The sequence below is a fragment of the Tenrec ecaudatus genome, chromosome 12 (genome assembly GCF_050624435.1).
Source record: "Tenrec ecaudatus isolate mTenEca1 chromosome 12, mTenEca1.hap1, whole genome shotgun sequence".
Lineage (NCBI taxonomy): Eukaryota > Metazoa > Chordata > Mammalia > Afrosoricida > Tenrecidae > Tenrec > Tenrec ecaudatus.
In genome coordinates this window covers 82754235-82777707 of record NC_134541.1, presented here as the reverse complement: position 1 = coordinate 82777707, position 23473 = coordinate 82754235, and the positions used below count along the sequence as shown (strand labels likewise).

General features: G+C 42.7%; 1 protein-coding gene across 1 annotated transcript in view; it reads left to right on the top strand.

The window, feature by feature from the left end:
- TMEM254 (transmembrane protein 254) overlaps window positions 1-989 on the top strand; it is a 29749-nt gene extending 28760 nt beyond the window's left edge. The window contains exon 4 of the mRNA XM_075564215.1: window positions 241-989. Coding sequence (XP_075420330.1) covers window positions 241-361 — 121 coding nt within the window. The 3' untranslated portion in view covers window positions 362-989. The remainder of the gene's footprint in view (window positions 1-240) is intronic.
- The last annotated feature ends 22484 nt before the right edge of the window (window positions 990-23473 follow it).

Here is a 23473-nt window from a genome sequence, read left to right as displayed (position 1 = left end):
GCAAAGAACATACCATTTTGAATGTACATGTTAAAAATACTTAAAAATATATGTGGACTGTTAACATTTTAAAGCTAGAGCCAAATAGTGAAATAAACTCAAATGAAAATAGATGGAATGACCAAATTAAAAATATAGAAGATAATTCTATATTCTGTTCAGCCATAGGCTTAGAATTTTGGTGTTTAAATTTTCCCTTGTGTCTTTTTGCCCCTCCCTCCCCACCCCCTTTCTCTTCAGGTATAAAGGCATCACGAATGGCCGGGCTCGGCTACTCTGGTTCATTCAGACTTTCCTCTTTGGAATAGCATCTCTCTCCATCTTGATTGCGTACAGACCAAAGCACAAGAAGAAAACTTAAAAGAAGATATCAGAAAGTTTTTTCTATACATGGACATTCAACCCTACTTTTTTTTTTTGGTGGGGGGGACATGGAGCAAATTCAAGAGGGAGGGGTGGTACAGTATTTACTTGCTCTTTCTACTTTCTAAAAAATATCTGTCCTTCAAAGCATGTTAGGAACAGAACAGGATTTCTGCCCTGCCTTCTAAGGGAATGAACAAAGGACCCTGTGGGCACAGGCCTGGTGAACAGGTTAACCTTGAAGGTAGGCCCTGGTATCCACCTGGTATCCTTCCTGACACAAGACTGCAACTGGAGATGAATCCTTAAACATTCAAACCCGAAGCCGGGCTGGAGCTGAGATAAAATTGTGAGAAACTATGCATGATACCCTAGGAAGAACTGAGTAACTAATTAGAAAGCTGCTTGACCATCTGCAGAGCCGTAACCCCCTCCCCTTTGAAAGTTCCATTGAAAAACTGGAAACCTTCCCATAAACAACGTCCCTTTTCAACTGGAAGGGGGACACCCTTCACTCCAGAAGCAAAGTTTCTCTTTCCTTAAGGGTGTCTTTCTTACCTCAAAAGAAACACTCTTCATTTCTTTTGAAGCAATCTTATACTTTAATAAAACTGTGGCCTAACTCTGTTCAGTGTGTGTGCGTGCTCGAGGCTTATCTCTGGATCCTAACAAACTACACGGGTCTGGAGCTTGCTAGTTCACCCGTGGGCAACCACCCAGCACAGAACTTCACAAGAAAGACTCTAGTTATTCATTGGGGAACGGTGGCTCTGTAAATTAGGCATTGTGCTGTTAACTGCAAGGCCAACAGTGCAAACCCATCAACTATTCCAAGGGAGAAAGATGACACTGTCTGCACATGTAAAGACTCACGGTCTTAGAAACCCTAGTCAGCAGTGCTATGAGCCAGAATTGACTCAAGAGTAGACCGCTCGGCTTCTGGTTTTTAGATATTATTATGTTGTATGCTGGGGTTGGGCTTATGAGACGATAAAGATTCGCTCTTTAATTCCATAGGTTAATCTTTTTGGCGGAGTACTTTGTGTTGTCTTCGTGAGGTCCTTGAATTTGTTGGTATTTTCTCCATCATTTGGACCAAGAACCTAGCAATTGCTGTGGATGCTTTTTTCTTTTGTACATCACTGGACAAATGAACAAGTTCCTTTGTCACTTCAGGATATCTTTCTTATTCTCACTGAAGCCACTTTTGTCCAAGGCCATGTCTCCACCGTGGCAGCAGCAGCCTCATTTCTGCATTTCCTGTAACTTATGGGGCCACAAAATTAACCTTTCTGAACTCAAATTTAAAGCATGTCACCCGCTCAGGTGTTGTCTCTGGCTTACAAAAATACAGACTATACATGCCTAAACCTGATAGTATCTTAATTTGCCATCTTTATTACTACTACAATTATTTAAGCAAAATTCTACCCTCTCATGAAATGAATACTAAATTTGCCTGTTGGCATATTTTTATACCTGCTTTCTGATTAGAACACCTTACATTCACCTAACCATCTTAGCTCACCTTTCTCAAAAGTGTTTCCATCTTTCTATACCAATATAACACAGAACAACCCTTTTTACAACACATCAATTTCAGACATTTATTAGGAACCTGTGAAGCAAGAGCTTTGCTCTCAAACTCAGAAAAAGAAGGAATATGTGATTGCCTTGGCAGGGAGGCTGAGAGATGATCTGCCCTTACATAGAATCACAGAAGACATGACAGAGGAATGCCTTTTTGGATCCTTTTCTTCACTTGGGAACTCTCACTGTCCTCTGAGTGTGTGTACTTGATGTTAGAGACTGGTGGTCATTGCCAGAGGCTCCTTCAAGTCAGTACCACCTCTTAGCTTAATTTGCCCCTGGACCCTTTAACCCACTTGCCATGCATACAGATTCTTAATCATTGTTTAGTGAACAAAGAATCTCTGATTACACTTTTCATTTATTAAACTTATTTCAGCTTTCATGTTAAAATAACGGAACCCATTCTCGTGCCTTCATTTAAAAAAAAATGCTAAAATAGAGCACATGAACAGATACATCATCAAAGGAGACATTCAGGCAGTCAACAAACATGTGAAATGCTCAGGATCATTAACAAATAGAGTGGAATTGAAGATGGCATCTAGGTAGAATCACCCACCCAATGTTCCTGTTGTATCAGACCTCCCCGTGTGATTTTTTGCCCATGGAGCGATTCGAGAACTCACTGAAATGCTAAGTTCACCACACCTACCCTTGGGCTCCTCTAATCCCTCACCAGGGCCAGTGGGAAGGTGCCCATTACCCCTTCCTGTGCCCAAGATCTGAGACCCACAGTGTGCAGTAATTTCCCCAGGCTCCTGGAGATTCTCCAAGAACTGACCACAAAGCCTCACATTAGAGTTCCCCTCTCTGCTAACCTTCCCGCTCAGGCTTTCCTGGGCGTTGCATCTCCCAACCCAAGCCAGAAATGGAGTGACTAAATTGGCCATCCCCTTTCCCACTCTCCACAGCAGTGTGCTTGCCAGTGTGGGTAATGATAATTAGTTAATTAGACACCAACTTACAGCAAATAAAGAGCCCCTTGGATATTTCCCCATGACAGAATGCAGCTCCCTGGAGCACAGTCTGCAGAGCTGTGCAGGAGAGAGCCAGGAGTGACACAAGAGTGCTGTTGGGAGAGAATTCAGACCCAGCCAGCCCCAAACCCACTTAGCTAACCTGGTCCCCCTTCCCTGTGGGACAGCGTGGCACATCCCTGATACCAAGGCACCCCACAAACCCATTAAATAAATAAAACTTAAAAAAAAATTAAAACACTTTCATCCTAGACTGTGTTCCTTTGTGTAACTTTGAATGTAAGCCACCAGAAGTCTGGTTCTTAACAGCATTAATATAAAAAGATAGGCAGAACTGATCCCTGGAGCACAACCTAGGGTTTTAACATAACAAAACAGGAAAAGGCAATGGAGCTGAAAGCACAGAGAATCTTTGTAGCACTAAATAATGGCCAGAGTTCAGTCCAGGCTTGTGCCCTCAGTGCAGCCTAGAGGGCTGCAGGACCTAAGATCCTGGAGTTCTTATAGTTTGAGAAGTAGAGTGTGGCTAATCATAGCCAGTTGTCTTACATGAATAGAGCTCAAGTGGCCCAGGTCATCGGAGTGGGTGGAGTTCACTATGTTTAGTCAGGTGATGGAGATTCCTAATGGAAGATGGAAGAGAGGGGCCGTGTCTAGTATCTTCCAAGGAAGGAAAGGTTGTTTCTCTAAATGAGGTGGGGCTTGGGGTGTTAGTCTGGGTACTTTAGAGAGAAATCCACAGAAATTCATGTGAAAGAGAGAGATTTATATAAAGCTTAATTGCACATCAAGGAAATATCCCAATCCAGACCTGCCCAAACCCACAAGTCCAACCTTAACCCCTATGTCTGACACCAGTCCGCAAAGTCCTCCTCCATCTCACAAAATACACACTGTTATGCCACCTGCAGGTGGAAAGCCGAATCAGTGAATGTGTAAGCGTCTCAGTGCTGGCAGGTTGTCTCTACATGGCTGCTCCAGCACCCAGGGCTGCATTTGGGAATGTCTTGCAGTAAGTGAGACTTGTCAGCTGAAGCAGGGAACTGACTAAGGCAGCTGCGCCCTGGTCCGACCCTCACAAAGCAAGAGACCCATGAGCTAGAAAGGCGAGGTTCACTGAACCATTTATCCCCATGTATTTATTTAACCCCACATGTATTTATCGGCCAGATTGGCACAATAAACTAACTAGCTCAGGGGGTATGAGCCTTCTCTGGGGGCAGGCTTTTGCTTTGGTAGCCTGGGGTGCTCTAACTAGGGTGGAGAGTGGGGGTTGTGAGAGGCTGGGGTGCTCAAGTCTGACAGCATTTTGACTTGGAGCCTTCTGAATTCAGGGCATAGGACTTTGACTTGGAGCCTTCTGAATTCAGGGCAGAGGGGCACTGAGAGCCTGGGTGCTCAGCTGCTTAAGGGTGCCCACCAACTTAGAAATGAGTACTGAGCGTGAGCAGCCTGGAGGCCAGGTGTATGGGGTGCACACTGCTGGGGAATTAAGCTGTCTTCCAAGATCAGCAGCTTAGCTCTGTAGAAAGAAGGGCTAGATCTCTCCCCTTTGCCCTTACCTGTTCCCACGACCTCAGAGGGTGGCCTGGGCTGGGTTGTTTATTAGGTTGTTTTCTGAAGTGCTTCACCTCTCTCTCTCTCTCTCTCTCTTTCTCTCTCTCTCTCTCTCTTTTTATATCTTCCTCCAGGTTTTTGGAGGGAATTCAATCTCTTTGTGATCAATTGGCCATCTTGACCCAGAATCTCTAGAATCTATTTTATTTTAGGAAAAGTTCAGGGATAATTATATATATTTGTATTAAATAAATAGCATCATTTTATCTATATGGTTTTATAATTAATGTCCATGGAGGCAATAGTCTAACGACCTGTTGTGCTAAAAAAAACGTGTTGGAAAAGATCATGTTAAACATTTAGGAAGTAAAACTGTCATGAACAAGGGCCATCATTGCTGATGTCAGGTAGATCTTGGCTCCAAGCAGAGATTGCCAGAATGATGTTAACTTGTGTTTCATTGACTGTCCACACATATTTGACTGTGGACCATAATAAGCAGTGGGTAACGTTGAGAAGAATGGAAATTCAAAAACACTTCACTGTGCTCACGAGGAATTTCTCTATTTATCAAGAGGCAGTTGAACGAACAGAACAAGGGAATATTACATGGTTTAAAATCAGGAAAGGTTTGCATCAGGGCTGTATCCTCTTGTTCCATCTGTATGCTGAGCAAATCATCAGAGAAGCTGGCTTATATGAAGAAGAATGGGGCATCAGGATTGGAGGAAGGCTTATTAACAGCAATATGCAGATGACACAACCTTGCTTGCTGAAAGTGAGGACTTGAAGCACTTGCTTCCCCACCCCCCAACCAAGATCATTTTATTGAGGACTCTTAAAGCTCTTATAACAACCCATACATCAATTGTATCAAGCATATTTGTTCATATGTTGTCATCCTCATTTCCTAAACGTTTACTTTATATTTGAGACCTTGGTATCAGCTCTTCCACCCCGCCACCAACCCTCATGACTCCTTGATAAATTATTATTATTTTCATATCTCACACAAACCACTGTCTCCCTTCCCCCACAGTTTCTGTTGTTCATCCCCCTTGGGGTGACTGGGTGTGGTTATGTGTCGTCGATCAATGCGATGGTTTCCCCCTTCCTCCTCTCCTCTCCCCACCTTCCTCCTTCTCTCCTGGTATTGCTACTCTCATTTCTGTTCTTGAGGGGTTTATCTGACCTGGATTCCATGTGTTGTGAGCTCTTATCTGTACCTCTGTACATGCTCTGGTCTAGCCTTCAGTTAAAGGTAGGACTGGAGTCATGATAGTGGGGGGATGAGGAAGCCTCAAGGAACCTGAGGAATACTGTGTGTTTCATTGGGAAGCTCTGGATTTTGAAGATCAAGTACTATAGCCTTCATTATGGATTACAACTCAATGTAAGGAAGACCAAAATCTTCACAACTGGACCAATAGGCAACATCATGATCAATGGAGAAAATGTTGAAGTTGTCAAGGATTTTGTCTTAATTAGATCCACAACCAATGCTCATGGAAGCAGCATTCAAGAGATCAACAGATGAGTTGCATTAGGTAAATCTACCCAAGATTTCTTTAGAATATTGAAGAGCAAAGATGTAATTTTGAGAACTTAGATGTGCATAACCCAAGTCATGGTATTTTCCATTGTGCATATGCATATGCAAAATGGACATTGAATAAAGAAGAGTGAAGAAGAATTGATGTATTTGAACTGTGGAGCTGAAGAAGAATATTGAAAGTACCATGGACTGTTGTGTTCATCCAGGTTGACTAAAGAAACAAATTCATAGACACTGATATGCGTATAAGAGAGAGCTTTATATAAACGAGCAATTGTATATTGAGAAAACATCCCAACCCAATCCAGATCAAGTTGATAAGTCTGATATTAGCACATATGTCTGATATTAGTCCATACTTTCCTCTTCAGATTCACACAGCACATGCAATGATGCCGAAAGCAGGAAGATCACAAGCCAGTGGGTAGAAGGTCTTGTGGGTCCAGTGGCAGTGAAGCATCTCAATGATGGCATGAGTCTCCATGTGTCTTCTTCAGCTCGGAGTGTCTCAACAGCAGGAAAGGGAAGACAGAGAGAGGGTTTGGCCTCCAGTGAGCTATTTATCTCTTTCGTGCCTCCAAATGAGGTCATCCAGTTGTGACCTGATTGACAGGCTAGACTCCACCCCTTCACAAGTTGACATGAGATTATGTAATGGCCACAGACCACCCTTGTCAATTTGACACTTTTACACAACTCTTTAGCCATATATAATTTTTAAACAAAAAATGATAAAATCAAATCTGTACCTAACAGATAAAACTAAAATGTGTACAACTCAACAAGTGCCAAAGCTTCACGTACCCATAATATTCTACAAGTGAACAACACAATAATATTCTATGTCTAACAGTTACAATGAAAGGAACACCTACACCATAATTCTATGAATATATTTCCCCACCTGTGAAAGTTTGTGAGCCCACCACTTCATGCATTTATCTCCCTAATTTTGGGTATCCCATTTTTATACTGCCCAATTACATCAACCCAGTGCTCTGAGGAGACCATCCTTATCTTTGATGTGAAAAATCTTCATTCCATGTGACACACATCCATAAGCAAAGTCAAATCAGGACAGGATGTCCATAAAGTCAGCAGCATATGCTCCAGTTCACAGGCTCAAAAATCTTTTCTTCATCTGGACAGGTTCTAGTCAACTCAATGTGGACTGCTTCACCAGTGTGCCCATTGGTGCCTTCCCTTTAGACCATGGGCCCCATCACAATTCTTAACAACCCTAGCCCCCTTGTGTTAGGTCATGGACTTCAGGCCAGTTAACCTGCTCTCGTCTTTTCCACTAATCCCTCTGAACCAGGTCCAGGAATGTCAGTGGCCAGACTCAACCCATCTCTTTATTGCTTGGTTTCTCTCACTTCCACTCAACAATTGGATCCAGGTGGTCACCTAGAAAGCATTTCAGCCTGCCCACAGGCTCCCTTTAACAGTTTAGTCCTAGAGCACAGAATTCCTTCCATGGCTCCAATATTTTTCTAGCTTCTGGCACAAACCACTAGTTCAAACTTCTAAAAGCCAAAGATTTCTTTGTTTCTTCAGTCTGTCAACAGCCCCCTAGGCAAGTCTCTTCGAATGCAACTGTCCTGAGTACTCCAAAGCACTGGGTGGAGCTAAGCTTTTCAGAGCCTTCTTTGCAGGCATGTTTTACACCCATTTAAAGATCCACTTTCAGTGGCTGAAGGCAAGGAGGCTTACAAACTCTCTCTTTTTACGTCTCAATAATCATTTCTATCACTCATTATACCAATAACAATAGGCAGAAGCTAAGCATAAAAACCTAGTACAGCCTGATCCTAAACTCATTTTTTAAAATTAAAGGTCATTTTATTGGGGGCTCTGACACCTCCTATAACAATCCATACGTCAATTGTATCAAGCATATTTGTACATATGTTGCCATCATTCTTTTTTAGACATTTATTTTCTATTGAACCCTTGGTCTCAGCCCCTCTTTTTCCCCTCTTCCCGCTCCACCCTTGTGACCCCTTGAGAAATTATAAATTATAATTATTCTCATGTCTTACACTGACTGCTGTCTCCCTTCTCCCATGGTTTCTGTAGTTCATCCCCCTGGAGGTGTGTGTGTGATTATGTGTCAATCATTGTGACTGGTCCCCCCTTCCTCCACTCCTCTCTCCACCTTCCTTCACCCTTCTGGTATCTCCATTCCTATTCCTGTTCCTGGATTCAGTGTGTCTTGAGTTCTTAGCTATTATCTGTACCTGTGCACATGTTCCATACTAAATCGCAGTGAAAAACAGTACCGTGGTCATGATAGTGGGGGTGGGGTGGGAGTGAGGAAACCTCAAGGAACCAGAGGAATATTGTATGTTTCATCAGTGCTATATTGTGCCCTGGTTGACTCATCCCTTTCCTGTGACCCCTCTGAGAGGGGATGTCCCATTATCTGCAGACGGACTTTTGGTCTCTGCTCCGACCCTCCTCATTCTCAACAATATGTTTTTTGTTTGTTATGAGTCTTCTGATGCCTGTTACTCAGTCCCAATGACACCTTATGATTGCACAAACTGGTGTGCTTCGTCCATGTGGGCTTGTTGCCTCTCTGATAGATGGCTGCTTGTTTAACTTTAAGCCTTTAAAACCCAGACATTATATTTTTTGATAGCCATGCACCACCTGCTTTCTTTACCACATTTGTTTATGCACCCATTTTGTCTTCAGTGATGTGTTGGGAGGGTGAGTGTATTAGTTTGGGTAGACTAGAGAAACGAATTCATAGACACTCATATATGTATAAGAAAGAACGTTATATCAAAGAGTAATTGTATGTTAAGAATACATCCTAGTCCAGTCCAGGTCAAGTCCATAAGTCTGATGTTAGCCCATATCTCCAAGACCAAGCTATATATTCCTCTTCAGACTCACGCAACATATGCAATGCTGCCAAATGCAGGACGATCACAGGTCAGTAGGTGGAAAGTCTTGTGGATCCAGTGGTGGTAGAAACATCTCAGCACTGGGGTGGATTTCCATGTGGCTCCTCCAGCTCTGGTCTCTGGCTGCATCAGTATAGCTCCATCAGGCTCATCGTCAGTCATGTCTCTCAGAGAGTGAGTGTGTGTCCTACCTCCAGTGAGCTATTTATCTCCATTCATACCTCCTAATGAGGTCATCAAGGTGTGACCTGATTGGTAGGCCAGAATCTGCTCCTTCACTCTTAATTCTCAAATTGACAATAGATTATGTAACTACCACAGTGAGCATCACAGTTTGTTAGAGCAAAGTGTTCTTGCATTGAGAGAGGATATGAGCAGAAACCCAAACTCTGTCCACTACCTCAGTGTATTGCCATATAACTATATGCCCCTAGGCTGATACCTCTATTTTTTGTGAATTACTGTGTTTACATATGTGCACACACCTAACTTTATACCTCTATCCAAAACTTTGCTTCCTAGATCTTTCTTCTGTTTCCTTTTATCTTCTTCCTGTCCCACCATCATGCTCACTCTACTTCCATCTCTTAGTAATTCCTCTCAACTAGATTGTTGTTTCTCCAATACCCCCAGGATCTCTATGTTTTCTTTGTTGTTGGTTTTAATTCCTTAGTTGTTTCCCTGTCTATGGCGTTGTTTGCTCACCACTCCCTTCCCTCGCCTCCTTCTTTCCCAAGGTACTCTGGGACTGTTGGTCCCATTGCCTTCTCCTCAAGCTTGCTTCTCATGCCTATCTTATATAAGTAGGCACGCAAACAATAATATAGACCAAACAAAAAGAAAACAAAAGATTGGTGGGGAAAAGGGGGAAAAACATACATAATTCCAGGTCTGTCTACTCACCTTTATGACTATCTCCCCACTGGAGTCTGTTTTGGGGGCTCTTTAAGGGCTGTGGCTTTGCTTTGCTCTTGTTGCTGATCTGCTATGTTCCTTCTTGGTTCGCCCCACTGAGGAGGTTTTAGGCAGGACTAACTCTCCCCTGTGTGTCACCAGTATGGTCCTCTGTCGCAGTATGCTCCAGTGAGGGGACAACATATCTTGAGCTGTTGTCAGCCCTAAAGTCATCTCTGTGCTTTAGCAACTCTGTGCAGGGACATCGTCCTCAGGGCTTGGTGTGCCGATATGGGGTCTAGACCATCCCTTTCTCTTTTTCCTTCTTGGTTTGCTTCCCTGTGGGCATGGTATGCTGGCCCCTCTTCCCAACCTGTAGGTTTAGCGTTGTCCTCTGTAGCACCTACTTCTAGGGTGGAGGTCAGTTTGACTCTGATTGGGGCCAGCCCTGTAGCCCAATCTTTTCATGCCTTTCTCCATGTGGTTATGTTGTCCTCAAGGTTTGTGCACTGATGTGGGGTCTGTATGCACACTCTCCATTCTGTGGAGACATAACCAATACTCTCCTACTGGTGGGTTAGTGTCCTGTGGCCCCAATGCCATCTTCTCTCTCCCCTTTCTTTTCTCCCTTCCCTTCTCTCCTTTGTCCTTCTTTCAGTTGGAATAACATGTACCTCCTTGAGTTTGCTTTGTACTCCACCTGACTGCCTGTACCTGTGAGATAAATGGCTTTTCTTCTATACCTACTGTGCTGGTTATGCTTACTTCAGGGGACTCATGTTGTACTTCTCCTTTTGTGATTGCCTGACTTCGCTAAGCATAATTGTCTCCAATTCTTTCCTTGAAATGACATGCTTCATGTGATCATCAGTACTTTTTAGTGATGTGCAGTACTACATTGTGTGTATGAGCCAGAGTTTACTAATACACTTGTCTATCAGTAGAAAGTTAGGTTGTTTCCAATTCTTTGTGATTGTGAATTGTGCTGCAATAAACATTGGAGCACAAACAGCTGGTTGTGGTTTCTTTTTTACCTCTTCTGGGTATATGCCCAGTAGAGGGATAGCTGGGTCATGAGGTAGCTCAATTTCCTTTTGCTTTAAATATCGCCAGATCACTTTCCACAAAGGCTGTATGTAGCTACATGCCACCGGCAATGCAGGAGAGTTTCTATCTCACCACATTCCCTCCAACATTTGTTCTCTGATTTGGGCTATCCTTGAGGGTGTTAGATGGTATTGAATTGTTGTTTTGATTTGCATTTCTGTGCTGGTTAATGACCGGGAGCATTTTATCATATGTTTATTGGCCATTCGGGTCTCCTTCCTAGTGAAATTTCTTTTCAGGTCTTTTGCCCACTTCCTCATGGGGTTAACTGTTTTCCTCTTTTCCTGGCCAGGATGGTATTGTAGATTTTAATAATAAGCCCTTTGTCTGTTGTGTCATTGCTAAAAAACACCCTCCCAGTCTGTGGGTTCTCTTATTACCCTCTTGGTTAAATCTTTTTTTTTCTCCTTTTCTTACTTTTATTGGGGGTTCTTACATCTCTTATCACAATGCATACATTCATCCAGTGTGTCAAGCACATTTGCATATATGCTGCCATCATCATTTTCAAAGCATTCTCTTCCCACTTGAGCCCCTGATATCAGCTCCCCATTTCTTCTCCCTCCCTCCCCCACCCGCCCTCCCTCACGAACCCTTATTAAGTTATAGATTATTATTTTTATATCTTACATCATCCTCCATCACCCCTCACCCACTTTTCCATTATTCGTCCCCCTGGGCAGGGGTTATAGATTGATCCTTGTGATCCAGTCCCCTTCCCCCCCCCCACCTCACCTTCCCCTAATTCTCCTGGTATCTCTACTCTCCTTATTGGCCCTGAGGGGTTTATCTATCCTGGATTCCTTGTATTGCGGGCTCTTATCTGTAGCAGTGTGCATGCTCTGGTCTAATCCGATTTGTAAGGCAGAATTGAGGTCATGATAGTGGGAGAAAGGAAGCACCAAAGAACTAGAAGAAAGTTGTGTTTCATGGGTGCTATACTGCACCCTGACTGGCTCATCTCTTCCCTGTGACCTCTCTGCAAAGGGATGTCCAATTGTCTACAGATGGGCATTGTGTCTCCACTCCTTGCCCCCCTTCCCCCATTCACATTGAGTATGATTTTGTATTGGGTCTTTGATGCCTGATACTTGATACTATCGACACCTCATGATCTCACAGGCTGGTGTGCTTCTTCCAAGTGGGCTTTGTTGCTTCTGAGCTAGATAGCTGCTTGTTTATCTTCAAGCCTTTAAGACCCAACACATTATATCTTTTGATAGCTGGGCACCATCAGCTTTCTTTACTACATTTGCTTATGCACCCGTTTTGTCGTCTGTGATCATTTCAGGAAGGTGAGTGTCACAGAATGCCAGGTTATTAGAACAAAGTGTGCTGCATTGAGGGAGTACTTGAGTAGAGGCCCGATGTCCATCTGCTTTCTTAATACTTAACATATAAATATATGAACAAAGGCCTATATCCCTATCGTTATATATATTTATGTATGTACATTCCATATTTATACCTCTGTAAATGTCTTTTGCCTCTTACTTCATTCCTCTATTTCCTTTTACTTTTCTCCTGTCCCAATATCATGTTCAGCTTTATTTCAGTAATTCCTCTCAGCTACATTGCCCTTGATCAAACCCCACCAGGCATCCACTCCCTCCTTGCCATCGATTTTAGATCTCTTGTTGTTCTCCTGTCCCTGGGTTGGTTGGCTCCTCCTTCCTTCCCTCTCTCCCCTGTCCCCTGGAACCCCAGGGGCTGATTGGTCCCCGTGATGGTAGAGGGCAGGTGTCAGCACTGAATCAACAGAGACAGGGTGGGCATGGTTATAATAGACAACAAGTTTTCAATAATAATCAAAGCAACCTGTCTCGTGTGGAATTATGGCATTGGCTACTTAGCCACGGTGTCCCTAGGAATGAAATAGATGGGAAGCCTACTAAATATTTATGTGATCTGTACAGGCAAAAGAATGGTAGATCAGGTGAACAGCAGAATAGACAGTCATGATCGCTCAATCAATTCCCAGACCTGAGACAGTTTACAGACCCACAACCCCTTGAATGAAGGGGAGGCCGGGTCCCTTGTAAGGAGGATCCTGCTACATCACTGAAGGTTTATACTGTTAGTCTTTCTTCTAGCCTTCCCCAAAGGGACCTGCGGCCTTTCACAAGTGACTGTTCACTAGGGGAAAGGAAATAATCAAACTTTTCAGGGATTACTAGACACCAGCTCAGAACTGACACTAATTCCAGGAGACCCAAAATGTTTTGAAGGCCCACCAATCAGAGTGGGGGCTTATGGAGGTCAAGTTATCAATGGAGTTTTAGCTCAAGTATGCCTCACTGTGGGTCCAGTGGGCCCCCGGACCCATCCTGTGGTTATTTTCCCAGTTCCAGAATGCATCATTGGAATAGACATACTTAGTAACTGGCAGAACCCCCATATCGGATCCCTAAAATGTGGAATAAGGGCTATCATGGTAGGAAAGGCCAAGTGGACACCATTAGAATTGCCATTACCTAGGAAAATAGTGAACCAAAAGCAATACCGCATTCCTGGAGGGATTGCAGAGATCAGTGCCACCATCAAAGACTTGAAAGATGCAGGGGTGGTGGTTCCTACTACATCCCCATTTAATTGACCAATTTGGCCTGTAAAGAAGACAGATGGATCCTGGAGAATGACAGTGGATTATCGTAAACTTAACCAGGTGGCGACCCCAATTGCAGCAGCAGCACTACAGCCCCTTTCTGGGGTCTCCCTAAAGGACAGTGGCGAAGCTAAATCTTCCCAATGGGCAGAACTTCGAGCAGTGCACCTGGCCGTTCAGTTTGCATATAAGGAAAAATGGCCAGATGTGAGATTATATACTGATTCATGGGATGTGGCTAATGGCTTGGCTGGATGGTCAGGGAATTGGAAAGACCATGATTGGAAAATTGGTGACAAGGAGGTATGTGGATAGACCTCTCTGAATGGGCCAAGAAAGTAAAGTTAGTTGTATCTCACGTGAACGCTCACCAAAGGATTACCTCTGAAGAGGAGGACTTTAATAATCAAGTGGATAAGATGACACACGCTGTGGAGACTGGTCCTCCTCTTTCCTCTGCCACTCCTGTTATCGCCCAATGGCCACATGAACAAAGTAGACATGGCGGCAGGGATGGAAGTTATGCATGGGCACAGCAACATGGACTTCCACTCACCAAGGCTGACTTGGCCACTGCCACTGCTGAGTGTCCCATTTGCCAGCAACAGAAACCCACATTAAGTCCAAGATATGGGACAATTCCTCGGGGAGATCAACCAGCAACTTGGTGGCAGGTTGATTACATAGGACCACTTCCATCATGGAGGGGACAGCGTTTTGTTCTCACTGGAATAGACACTTACTCTGGATATGGATTTGCCTTCCCTGCACGTGATGCTTCTGCCAAAACTACTATTCGTTGACTTACAGAATGCCTCATCCACCGGCATGGCATCCCACATAGCATTGCTTCAGATGAATGAACTCACTTTACAGCAAATACAGTGCGGCAATGGGCCCATTCCCATGGAATCCACTGGTTGTATCATGTTCCTCATCATCCTGAAGCTGCCGGCTTGATAGAACTATGGAATGGGCTCCTAAATACACAATTACGGCGCCAACTAGGTGGCAACAACTTGCGGGGCTGGGGCAATGTTCTCCAGGAAGCTGTATATGCTCTAAACCAGCAGCCAATATATGGTGCTGTGTCTCCAATAGCCAGAATTCATGGGTCCAGGAACCAAGGGGTGGAAGCTGGAGTGGCACCACTCACTATTACTCCTAGTGATCCCTGTGCAGCATTTTTGCTTCCTGTCCCAGCAACCCTGTGTTCCTCAGGCCTGGAGGTCCTGGTCCCAAAAAAAGGAACTCTCCCACCTGGATTCCACTGAACTGGCAGCTGAGAATGCCCCCAGGGCACTTTGGACTTCTCATGCCTTTGGATCAACAGGTCAGGAAGAGTGTCACCATACTGAGTGGTGTGATTGATCCTGATTACCAAGGAGAAATTGGACTGGTCCTACATAATGGAGGTAAAGAAGAATATGTCTGGAATCCAGGAGATCCCATAGGCCGACTCTTAGTGTTACCATGCCCTGTTATTAAAGTAAATGGTAAGTTGCAGCAACCCAATCCTAACAGGACTTATAATGACCCAGGAATGAAGGTCTGGGTCACCCCGCCAGGCCAAAAACCACAGCCAGCTGAGGTGCTTGCTGAGGGCAAAGGTAATACAGAATGGGTAGCAGTAGAAGGTAGTTCTACCTATCAATTACGACCACGTGATCAATTGCAAAAGCGAGGCTTGTAATTGTCAATGTATTTTCTTTGTATGTGATTATTGCGTATATTTCCTTTGTTCAAGTATGTTATATCAGATATAATTTGACTCATTGTGTTTTCATTTATATGTATGATAGATGATTGATGGTAAGTATAAGTGTGATTTCATTAATATCTGGAAATTATATAAGTATGTATTGGTAAAGAATTGTGTACAGGTGCCAGGCTGGCAAGGGGTGGATTGCTATAGTTTATTGTGCCAGCCTGTCCGATAAACACAAGTAGGATTAACTGAAGGGCAGAGGGATAAATGGCTCGGTGAGCCTCACCTTGGTTGTTCTGTGCCTCAGTTTAAAGGGGTACACTACCTGTGGGATGCCTAGCCTGTGGACTGTGTCGCTGTAAGGTGAGGTCCCTTTAAGCCCACACAATTGGAATGTTCATCTCTGGAGCTGGGGACTGACAGTTGATGACAGTTGGTGACCTGCCTTTCTGTTTGCTGCTTGGGTATAGATAGCCCAGCTCTCTCTACAGAAGGGGACTGGCACCTGGCAACTCTCAAAACTTGAAGGACTGCTAGTGTCTCACTGCTTTATAATTTAACTGTTAATTTCTTGTATTATCTATCTGTATATTATTTAACGGTTTATTTCTCAAATTATATATCTATCTTTATAAATATATTTATATATAATTACTAGCAATCTGGTTTGTCTCTCTAGAGAACCCTGTCCAATACACTGTTGTTTAATTCTTGGGATTGTTTATCTTGCCTATCTTATTAAAAAGGAGAAGAAGAAAAAGGGGGGGTCTATAAATAGTTCCACGTCTGTCTGTCGACCCTTATGTATGTTTTCTGGTGAGGCTGGTGAGGTGCCAAGATCTGCCCTCCACATCTGTAGTCTATTTTCAGGATTACTTGGGGGCATCTTTTCTTTGCTCCCCTTGCTCCTCTGCTGCGCTCCCTTCTTGTTTCTCCCCGGTGGAGGCGCTGAGGGAGGGGGGCGTCAGACCAAGTACAATTCCAGTACCTTTTCTCCAGTGCCTCCCCTGCAGTGCTGTTCACTCTTCCAGGACACTTGTCTGGTTTAATATCCACCTCATAGAGGTAAACAGCAATCTTCGGGATTTCAACTCATAAACAGTTAGCCAGTAGTTTAATGGGTTTGCCCATGGTGCTATACCCGGTCGTCTGGGCACCATGAGTAGGGGCTGGGCCCCAATAGGTCCTGCAGAGCCAGGGAGTGCTCCAAGTGAGAACAGTGCCTCTGGGAGGTGACACTGCGTGACACTCTCACTCGCCCCGGGGTGGGGTGGCAACAGAGTCTCCTCAGCAACTTCACTCTGAGAGAGAGCTCTCATTCCGGAGGTAGGGGTAGCAGAGGGGAATGTGCGGCCACAGGCAAGAGAGGGGAGCCTCGTAGAGAAGTAGCATCGCAGGTGGCTGCATCCGCTTCCACAGTTCCCACCAGACTCTCTTGGTGAAGTCTTTTGATGCACACAAGTCCTTTATCATAAAACTAAGGTTTATCCCACTTGTCAATATCAGGTTCACCTGTATGTCTAGCCTTCCCTATTGCAGTTAGCCCATGCATCCCTTCTCCAAGGTTCTTAGGTTTGGCCCAATTCCTTCATTGATGGTCCTGATAATTTGGGGTTTTACTTTTAGATCTGTGATCCACCTTGACTTTATTCTTGTGCATTGGGTGAAGTAAGGATCTTGCTTCATTTTCTACCGGTGGATGTCCATTGTTTCCAGCACCACTTGTTAGAGAGGGCGTCTGCCTCCCACTTGATGCTTTTGGGGCCCTTGTTGATCAGTTGTTTATATGACACTGGTTTTATTTCTTGGTCATCTGTTCTTTTCCATTGGTGTGAGTATCTGTCATTATACCAGTACCATGCTGTTTTGACCACCGTTGCTGTGTAGTAGATGTTAAAGTCAAGTAAAGCGAGCACTCTGACTTTGTCCTTCTTGAGGAGTTCTCTGCTAATTGTGGGCTTCTTCCCTTTCCATATCAAATTGGTGGCCAGTGTTTCCAATCTTTGAAGAAGGTTGTTAGTATTTGAATCAGGATAGCATTAAACGTATATAGTGCCTTGGGTATGATTGAGTTTATATTGAGTTTTCTAATCCACGAGCATGGGATATTATGCCATTTGTGAAGTTTGCTTTTGGTTTCCTGTAGTGCATACAGTCCTGTAGTTTTCCTTGTATAAGTCTTTTGCTTTTTTGGTTAAATATATCCCTAGATATTTCAATTTGTTCTTGGATATTGTGAACGGTACTGCTTTCTTGAGCTCCTCATTTATGATCTTTCTATTTTAAAATTAATTAGTTAATTAATTTTTCTTTCACAGTCTTGTCTGATGTATATAGCAAAACAATAGACTTCTGTTTATTGATCTTGTATCTTTCCACTCTTCCATATTCCTCTATTTCTGTCAGTACTCCTGCTGTGAAGCTTTGGGGATTTTCATGCTGTCTGCAAATAGCAATAGTTTCACCTCCTCCTCTCCCAGTTGGATACTTTAATGTCCTTCTGCTGTCTTATGTTGTTAGCTAGAAGCTCCAGTACAATGTTGAATAGAAGTGGGGGCAAGAGGCATCTTTGTCTGGTCTCCTTTTTCAGTGGGATTGTTTTAGCCTCTCTCCATTGACTATGATATTGGCTTTTTGCTTTTTTAGTAGCTTGTATGAACTTGAGGAAATTTCCTTCCATTCCTATCTTCTTGAGTGACTTAATTAGGAATGAGTGTTCATGACTCCCTGGGATGAATCCCACATGATCATGGCGGATGATAAATTTTATATACTTTTGTATTCTCTTGCCAATATTTTGTTAAGGATTTTTGCATCTATGTTCATTAGAGGTATCGGTCTGTAGTTCTCTATTCCTGTGGGATCTTTCCCTGTTTTGGTATCAAAGTTGTACTGGATTTGTAGAATGAATTTGGGAGTTTGCCATCCTTTTCTGTGCTCTGGAATAATTTGTGGAGGATTCATGTCATCTTTACCTTGAATGCTTGGTAGAATTCTCCTGTGAACCTGAATGGCCAGGGAGCTATTTTTGTTGGTATTTTCTTGATTGCCATACCTATTTCTTCCTTTGCTTTGGGTCTGTTGAGGTTCTTGACCTCTATCTGGGATAATCTAGGGAAGGATTGTTTATCCAAGTATTTATTCAGGTCTTCCATGTTGTTGAATTCATCAGAATCCAGACGTTCATAGTACTTTGTGATTATTCTTTTAATATTGTTGCGGTCTGTTGTGATTTCCCCTGTTTCATCCCTCATCAGGGCTATTGCTGTTGCTCTTTCCTTTCTTGGTTAGATCTGACAGCAGTCTGTTGATTCTGTTGATTATTTCAAAGAACCAGCTTTTTGCTGTATAGATTTTTGCATTGTTCTCATCTTCTCACTGGTTTAACTCTGCCCTGATTTTTATTATTTTTTCTTTTACTATTGGAAGAGTTGTTCTGTTGACTCTTCTAGTTGCTGTAGGTTTTGAGATAGAGTGTCAGTCATAAGTCTCTCTTCCTTGTTTATATATTCACCTATTGCTATCAAGCTACCCCTGATAATTACTTTTATATTTTCCCATGTTTTGACACGTTGTATTTGCATTCTCTTTAGTTTCTAGAAACTTCCTAATTTACTCTCTAATCTGGGCTTGTGCCCATTTGTGTCACAGAAGATCATTATTCATTCTCCCATTGTTTGTCCTTGTATTTCTGGTCATCCTTTTACTAATCTCCATCTTTATGGTCTGGTTATCCAAGAAGGATGACTAAATAATCTCTTGAATTTACTCAGACTTGACTCGTGCTCCAGCATGTGGTCTATTTTAGAAAAGAAGTCATGTGCACTTGAAAAAAAAATGTGAATTTTTTTCATTTGGATGGAAAGCTCTATAAATGTCTATCAGGTTCTGCTACCTAATTGTAGTGTTTAGCTCTGTAGCCTCTTTGCTGAGCTTCCTTCCCAGTGATCTATCTTTCTCCGACAGCAGTGTATTAAAGTCATCTACTATGATTGTTGAATCTGTAATTTCTTTTTTCATCTTTTGAATAGTTTGGCAAAATTTGCAGGTCTCTTGTATACATTCACTATGCTCACTGGTTCTTAGGAGGTTTACTGATCCTTTGAGCATTTTCTAGTCCCCCTCTTTGTCTCTTGTTATGGTTTTCACCTTGAGGTCAATTTTATTGGAGATTAGGATTGCAACACCTCCTTTTTTTAAGTTGTCATTCGTGATAGTCTAGGTAGATTAGAGAAACAAATTCATAGACACTTTTATGTGCATAAGAAAGAGCTGTATATACAAGAGCAATTGAATATTGAGAAAATATCCCAGCTCAGTCCAAATCGTCCATAAGTCCGATATTAGCCCATCTGTCTGATACCAATCTATACATTCCTCTTCAGACTCCTGAAACGCATGCAATGATGCTGAATGTGGGAAGACAACAGGTCAGTGGGTGAGAAGTCGTGTGGCTCCAGTGGTGGTAGAAGCATCTCAGCACTGGTAGGGGTTTCTACATGACTCCTTGAGCTCCAGGGCTCTAGTGTAGCTCCGTGTGTCTTCTCAGAAAGAATGTCTCACATGGAGTAAGTGTGTGTGTAGTATGGCCTGCCTTCAAAGAGCTATTTATCTCCTAGCACCTCCAAATGAGGTCATAAAGCTGCAACCTGATTGACAGGCTAAACTTCACCCATTCAGTCTTAAGTCTCAAAATGGCAGCAGATTATGTAACTATCATAGCATTTGCCTAGTATATTTTCTGGCAACCTTTTATTCTTAGTCTATTTTTGTCTGCCATCTTAAGATGTGTTTCTTGCAGGCAACAGATTAATGGGTTATGTTTTCTGAGCCAGTCTTCTAGCCTTTGTCTTTTAATGGATGAATTGAGGCCATTGACATTCAGAGTTATTATCATGATCTGTCAATTCATTGGTCATCTTGTATCTTTTGTGTTGGGTGTTTTCCTATCTCCCTTCATATCAGTGTGCTGTGTTTGTGTGCGGGGCAGAGGGTGGGTCCCTACTTGCCTTGTTTCCCCCCTGAAGCCATGCTATTCTGGTAATTGTTATTGGCAGGTTAGCTTCTGGGTGGAGTTGGGCTATATGATGGTCTCCTGCTTGTGGTAGGTGGATGTTGGTCTTCTGATCATAGTGAGTTGGCAAGTACTTTCAGCAGGGTTTGGTGTCTTATGGTGTATTCTTTGAGTTTTTCCTTGTCCTGGAAGACTCTTACCTCACTATCTATCTTAATAGCTAGTTTGTCAGGGTAGAGAATATTGGGCAGGTTTTTTTTTTTCTTTCAGCTTTTGGAAGATGTTACACCACTCTCTCCTCCTCTTCATGGTTTTTGCTGATAGGTATGAGCATATTCTTACCTGAAAAAGATTGTAGGTGACCACCTTTTATTCTCTTGCTGCTCTTAAAAGTTTCTCTTTTTCCTCGTATTTGGATGATTTAACTATTATATGCCTTGGTGAGTACTTCCTGGCATTTATTCTAATTGGTGTCCTCTCTGCTTCCTGTATGAGTTTCTGAAACTTTGCTTCCCAAAATTCCCTCACTAATTTTGCTGTTGACTTCTTTGTTGTGTCTTGTTCTAGTGAACAAATTATTGGAATATTGTTCCTATTCATAGCATCTGTCATTGATCTCAGATTTTCTTCCACCTCTTTGATTATCTTGTTTGACAATCTTTCCCAGTTGTTGAAAGCTGCCTGATTGTCCTTGAGATCACTGGTATGATTCTATTCTATGGTATGGGTTCTTATTCTATGTTGGTTCCCACATCTCCTGTATTACTCCAAGCAGCCTTCTGAAGATTTCATTTTGTTACAGATCTGGTTCTTCTATTAGTGGTGTCTGGTTCTGCTGTGAATGTTGTTAGCTCCATTGTTGTGTTTTGTCTTTCTTGTTTAATGTGTTGTGGTATGTTACTGTTTGCGTGTCGTTTTACAAAATCTGGGCACCATTTTTCTGGGAGACCTAGGAGTCCTGAGCTGTTTTTCTGTGACTGGTAAGAGTATTTTTGAGGAAATCTTATGGCCCATTATGGTGGTGGTTTGGACTGCTATGTAGGCAGGGTGCCTCAGTGACTCAGTGGCTGAGGGTGGTGAGGGTGGTGGTGGGGCCTCAGAGACTGGGGTGAGATTGGTGACTGTAGGTATGCCCCTGGGTTGAATTGGGGCAGGCCTTGAGCTTGTCAGTGGGTCTGGGCTTTCAGGCCACCATTTGCAGCCTTTCAAAGAGTGATAGGGCCTGTTGGCCTTTTCCTTTTTTTATGTTAAAAACCCTAGTTTGTGCTATGGAGTTTATCTCTGGCTACCTTGTTATGTTAATGGTGCTAATGGATAGAGTTCTGCAGGCTTACATTCAAAGTTATACAAAGGATCACAGCCTGGGATTGTAAGTGGTTTTTACAAACCAACTCTTATCACAATCCATACATATACATAAATCAATTGTATAAAGCACATCTGTACATTCTTTGCCTTAATCATTTTCAAAGCATTTGCTCTCCACTTAAGCCCTTTGCATCAAGTCCTCCTTTTCCCCCTCCCTCCCCGCTCGCCCCTCCTTCATGAGCCCTTGATAACTTATAATTTATTTTGTCATATCTTGTCTCCTTTCACCCCCTTTTCTGTTGTCCATCCCCCAGGGAGGAGGTCACATGTAGATCCTTGTAATCGGTTCCCCCTTTCCAACCCACTCACCCTTTATGTCAGCCATTTTCACTAGGCATGTTGGTCTCTGAGAAATTCAAGGGGTGATTTAGTACCATAGGCTAAACATTTACATCTATCACATTCATTTTTGCCATTTCAAACAAGATTAATCAAAGGCAACTTTTAGGATCAAAATTTTAACTTCCCACATTCTTTCCAGAAAATTACCCATTAAACTACAGGGCTATAACATGACCTCTGACTATCTGAAGAAGAAAACCTACCATGAGGCAGAGGTCAAAAAGCATCCACTCTCCATTTGCATGATTTGTTTCTCTAGTACTCCACCCCCAAGGTGCCATGTGTTAATCCGGGTTGACTAGAAAACAAATCTAGAGACACTTATATGTGTAAGAAAGAGTTTTACATAAAAGAGCAATTGTATATTGAGAAAACATCTCAGCCCAGTTTAGATCAAGTTGATAAGCCCTTATGTTGTGTTTCTTTCTGTTGTGCATAGAGTTGTTATGGGTTGGAGCCAACTTGATGGAATCGGTGTGTCTGACCCAAGTCATGATCTTTGAATCACTTCATAGCACTTCATAGAACTTCAAAAGCAGGACAATGGGGAGAAAGATTGGGCTTTCTACTCCCATAAACAGTACTGAAAACCCCGTGGGGGTGTGATGGGGGAATTAATATGAGTCAACACCAACTTGATGGCAATGAGTTTAGTTTTTGAGTGTGTATTAAAACTGTGGTATTGATAAAGAATACTGAATAGACCATGGATAACCAGAACAAACAAATCAGTTTTACAAGAAATACTACTGTAGTGCACCTGCAACGTCAGCGTGGCAAGACCTTGGATTGCTTACTTTTAAAACATCATCATGGAATACAAACTACTAGAAAGACAAACTAAATTTACTGCTATTGAGTCAATTATGACTCATAGAAACCCTATAGGGTACAGAAATCTGTTCCTGTGGTTTCCCAAAGCTGTAAATCTCTTTAGGAACAGAAAGTCTCGTTTTTCTCTTGAAGAATAGCTTGTGGGTTTGAACTTCTGACTGTATGGTTAACAGTTCAAATCATAACCCACTATGCAACCAGGGATCCTTATAGTTGGTATAGGGTTAAAAAAATAAAAAGGAAATCCTTAATACGATGGATTGGCACAATAGCCACCACCATCAACTTGAACATGCCGACTATCTATGAAAATGTCTTTTTCCTTTTGGAAAGCAGGGGAAATTCAATTACAGCACTCCAAAGCCAATGCTTCATTCTGTGATACTCACATGGAAGGTCCCTATGAGTTGGAAGAAATTCTAGAGAACCTTGCAACAAAGGCCCACTCATGTTGCAACATGCCAATTCTTACTAAACTTTGCTATCTTGGGAGAGACCCTGATGACTGTATGAGCTCAGTAACTTGCTTAGATATGAAAAAATATTTTGATTTTTGATGATTTGCCAACCAGGGCTGGATTATCCACATTCCATGTTGATCCCTCAAAGAGGGTAAACAGCTCTCTGTGAAAGAACGTGAG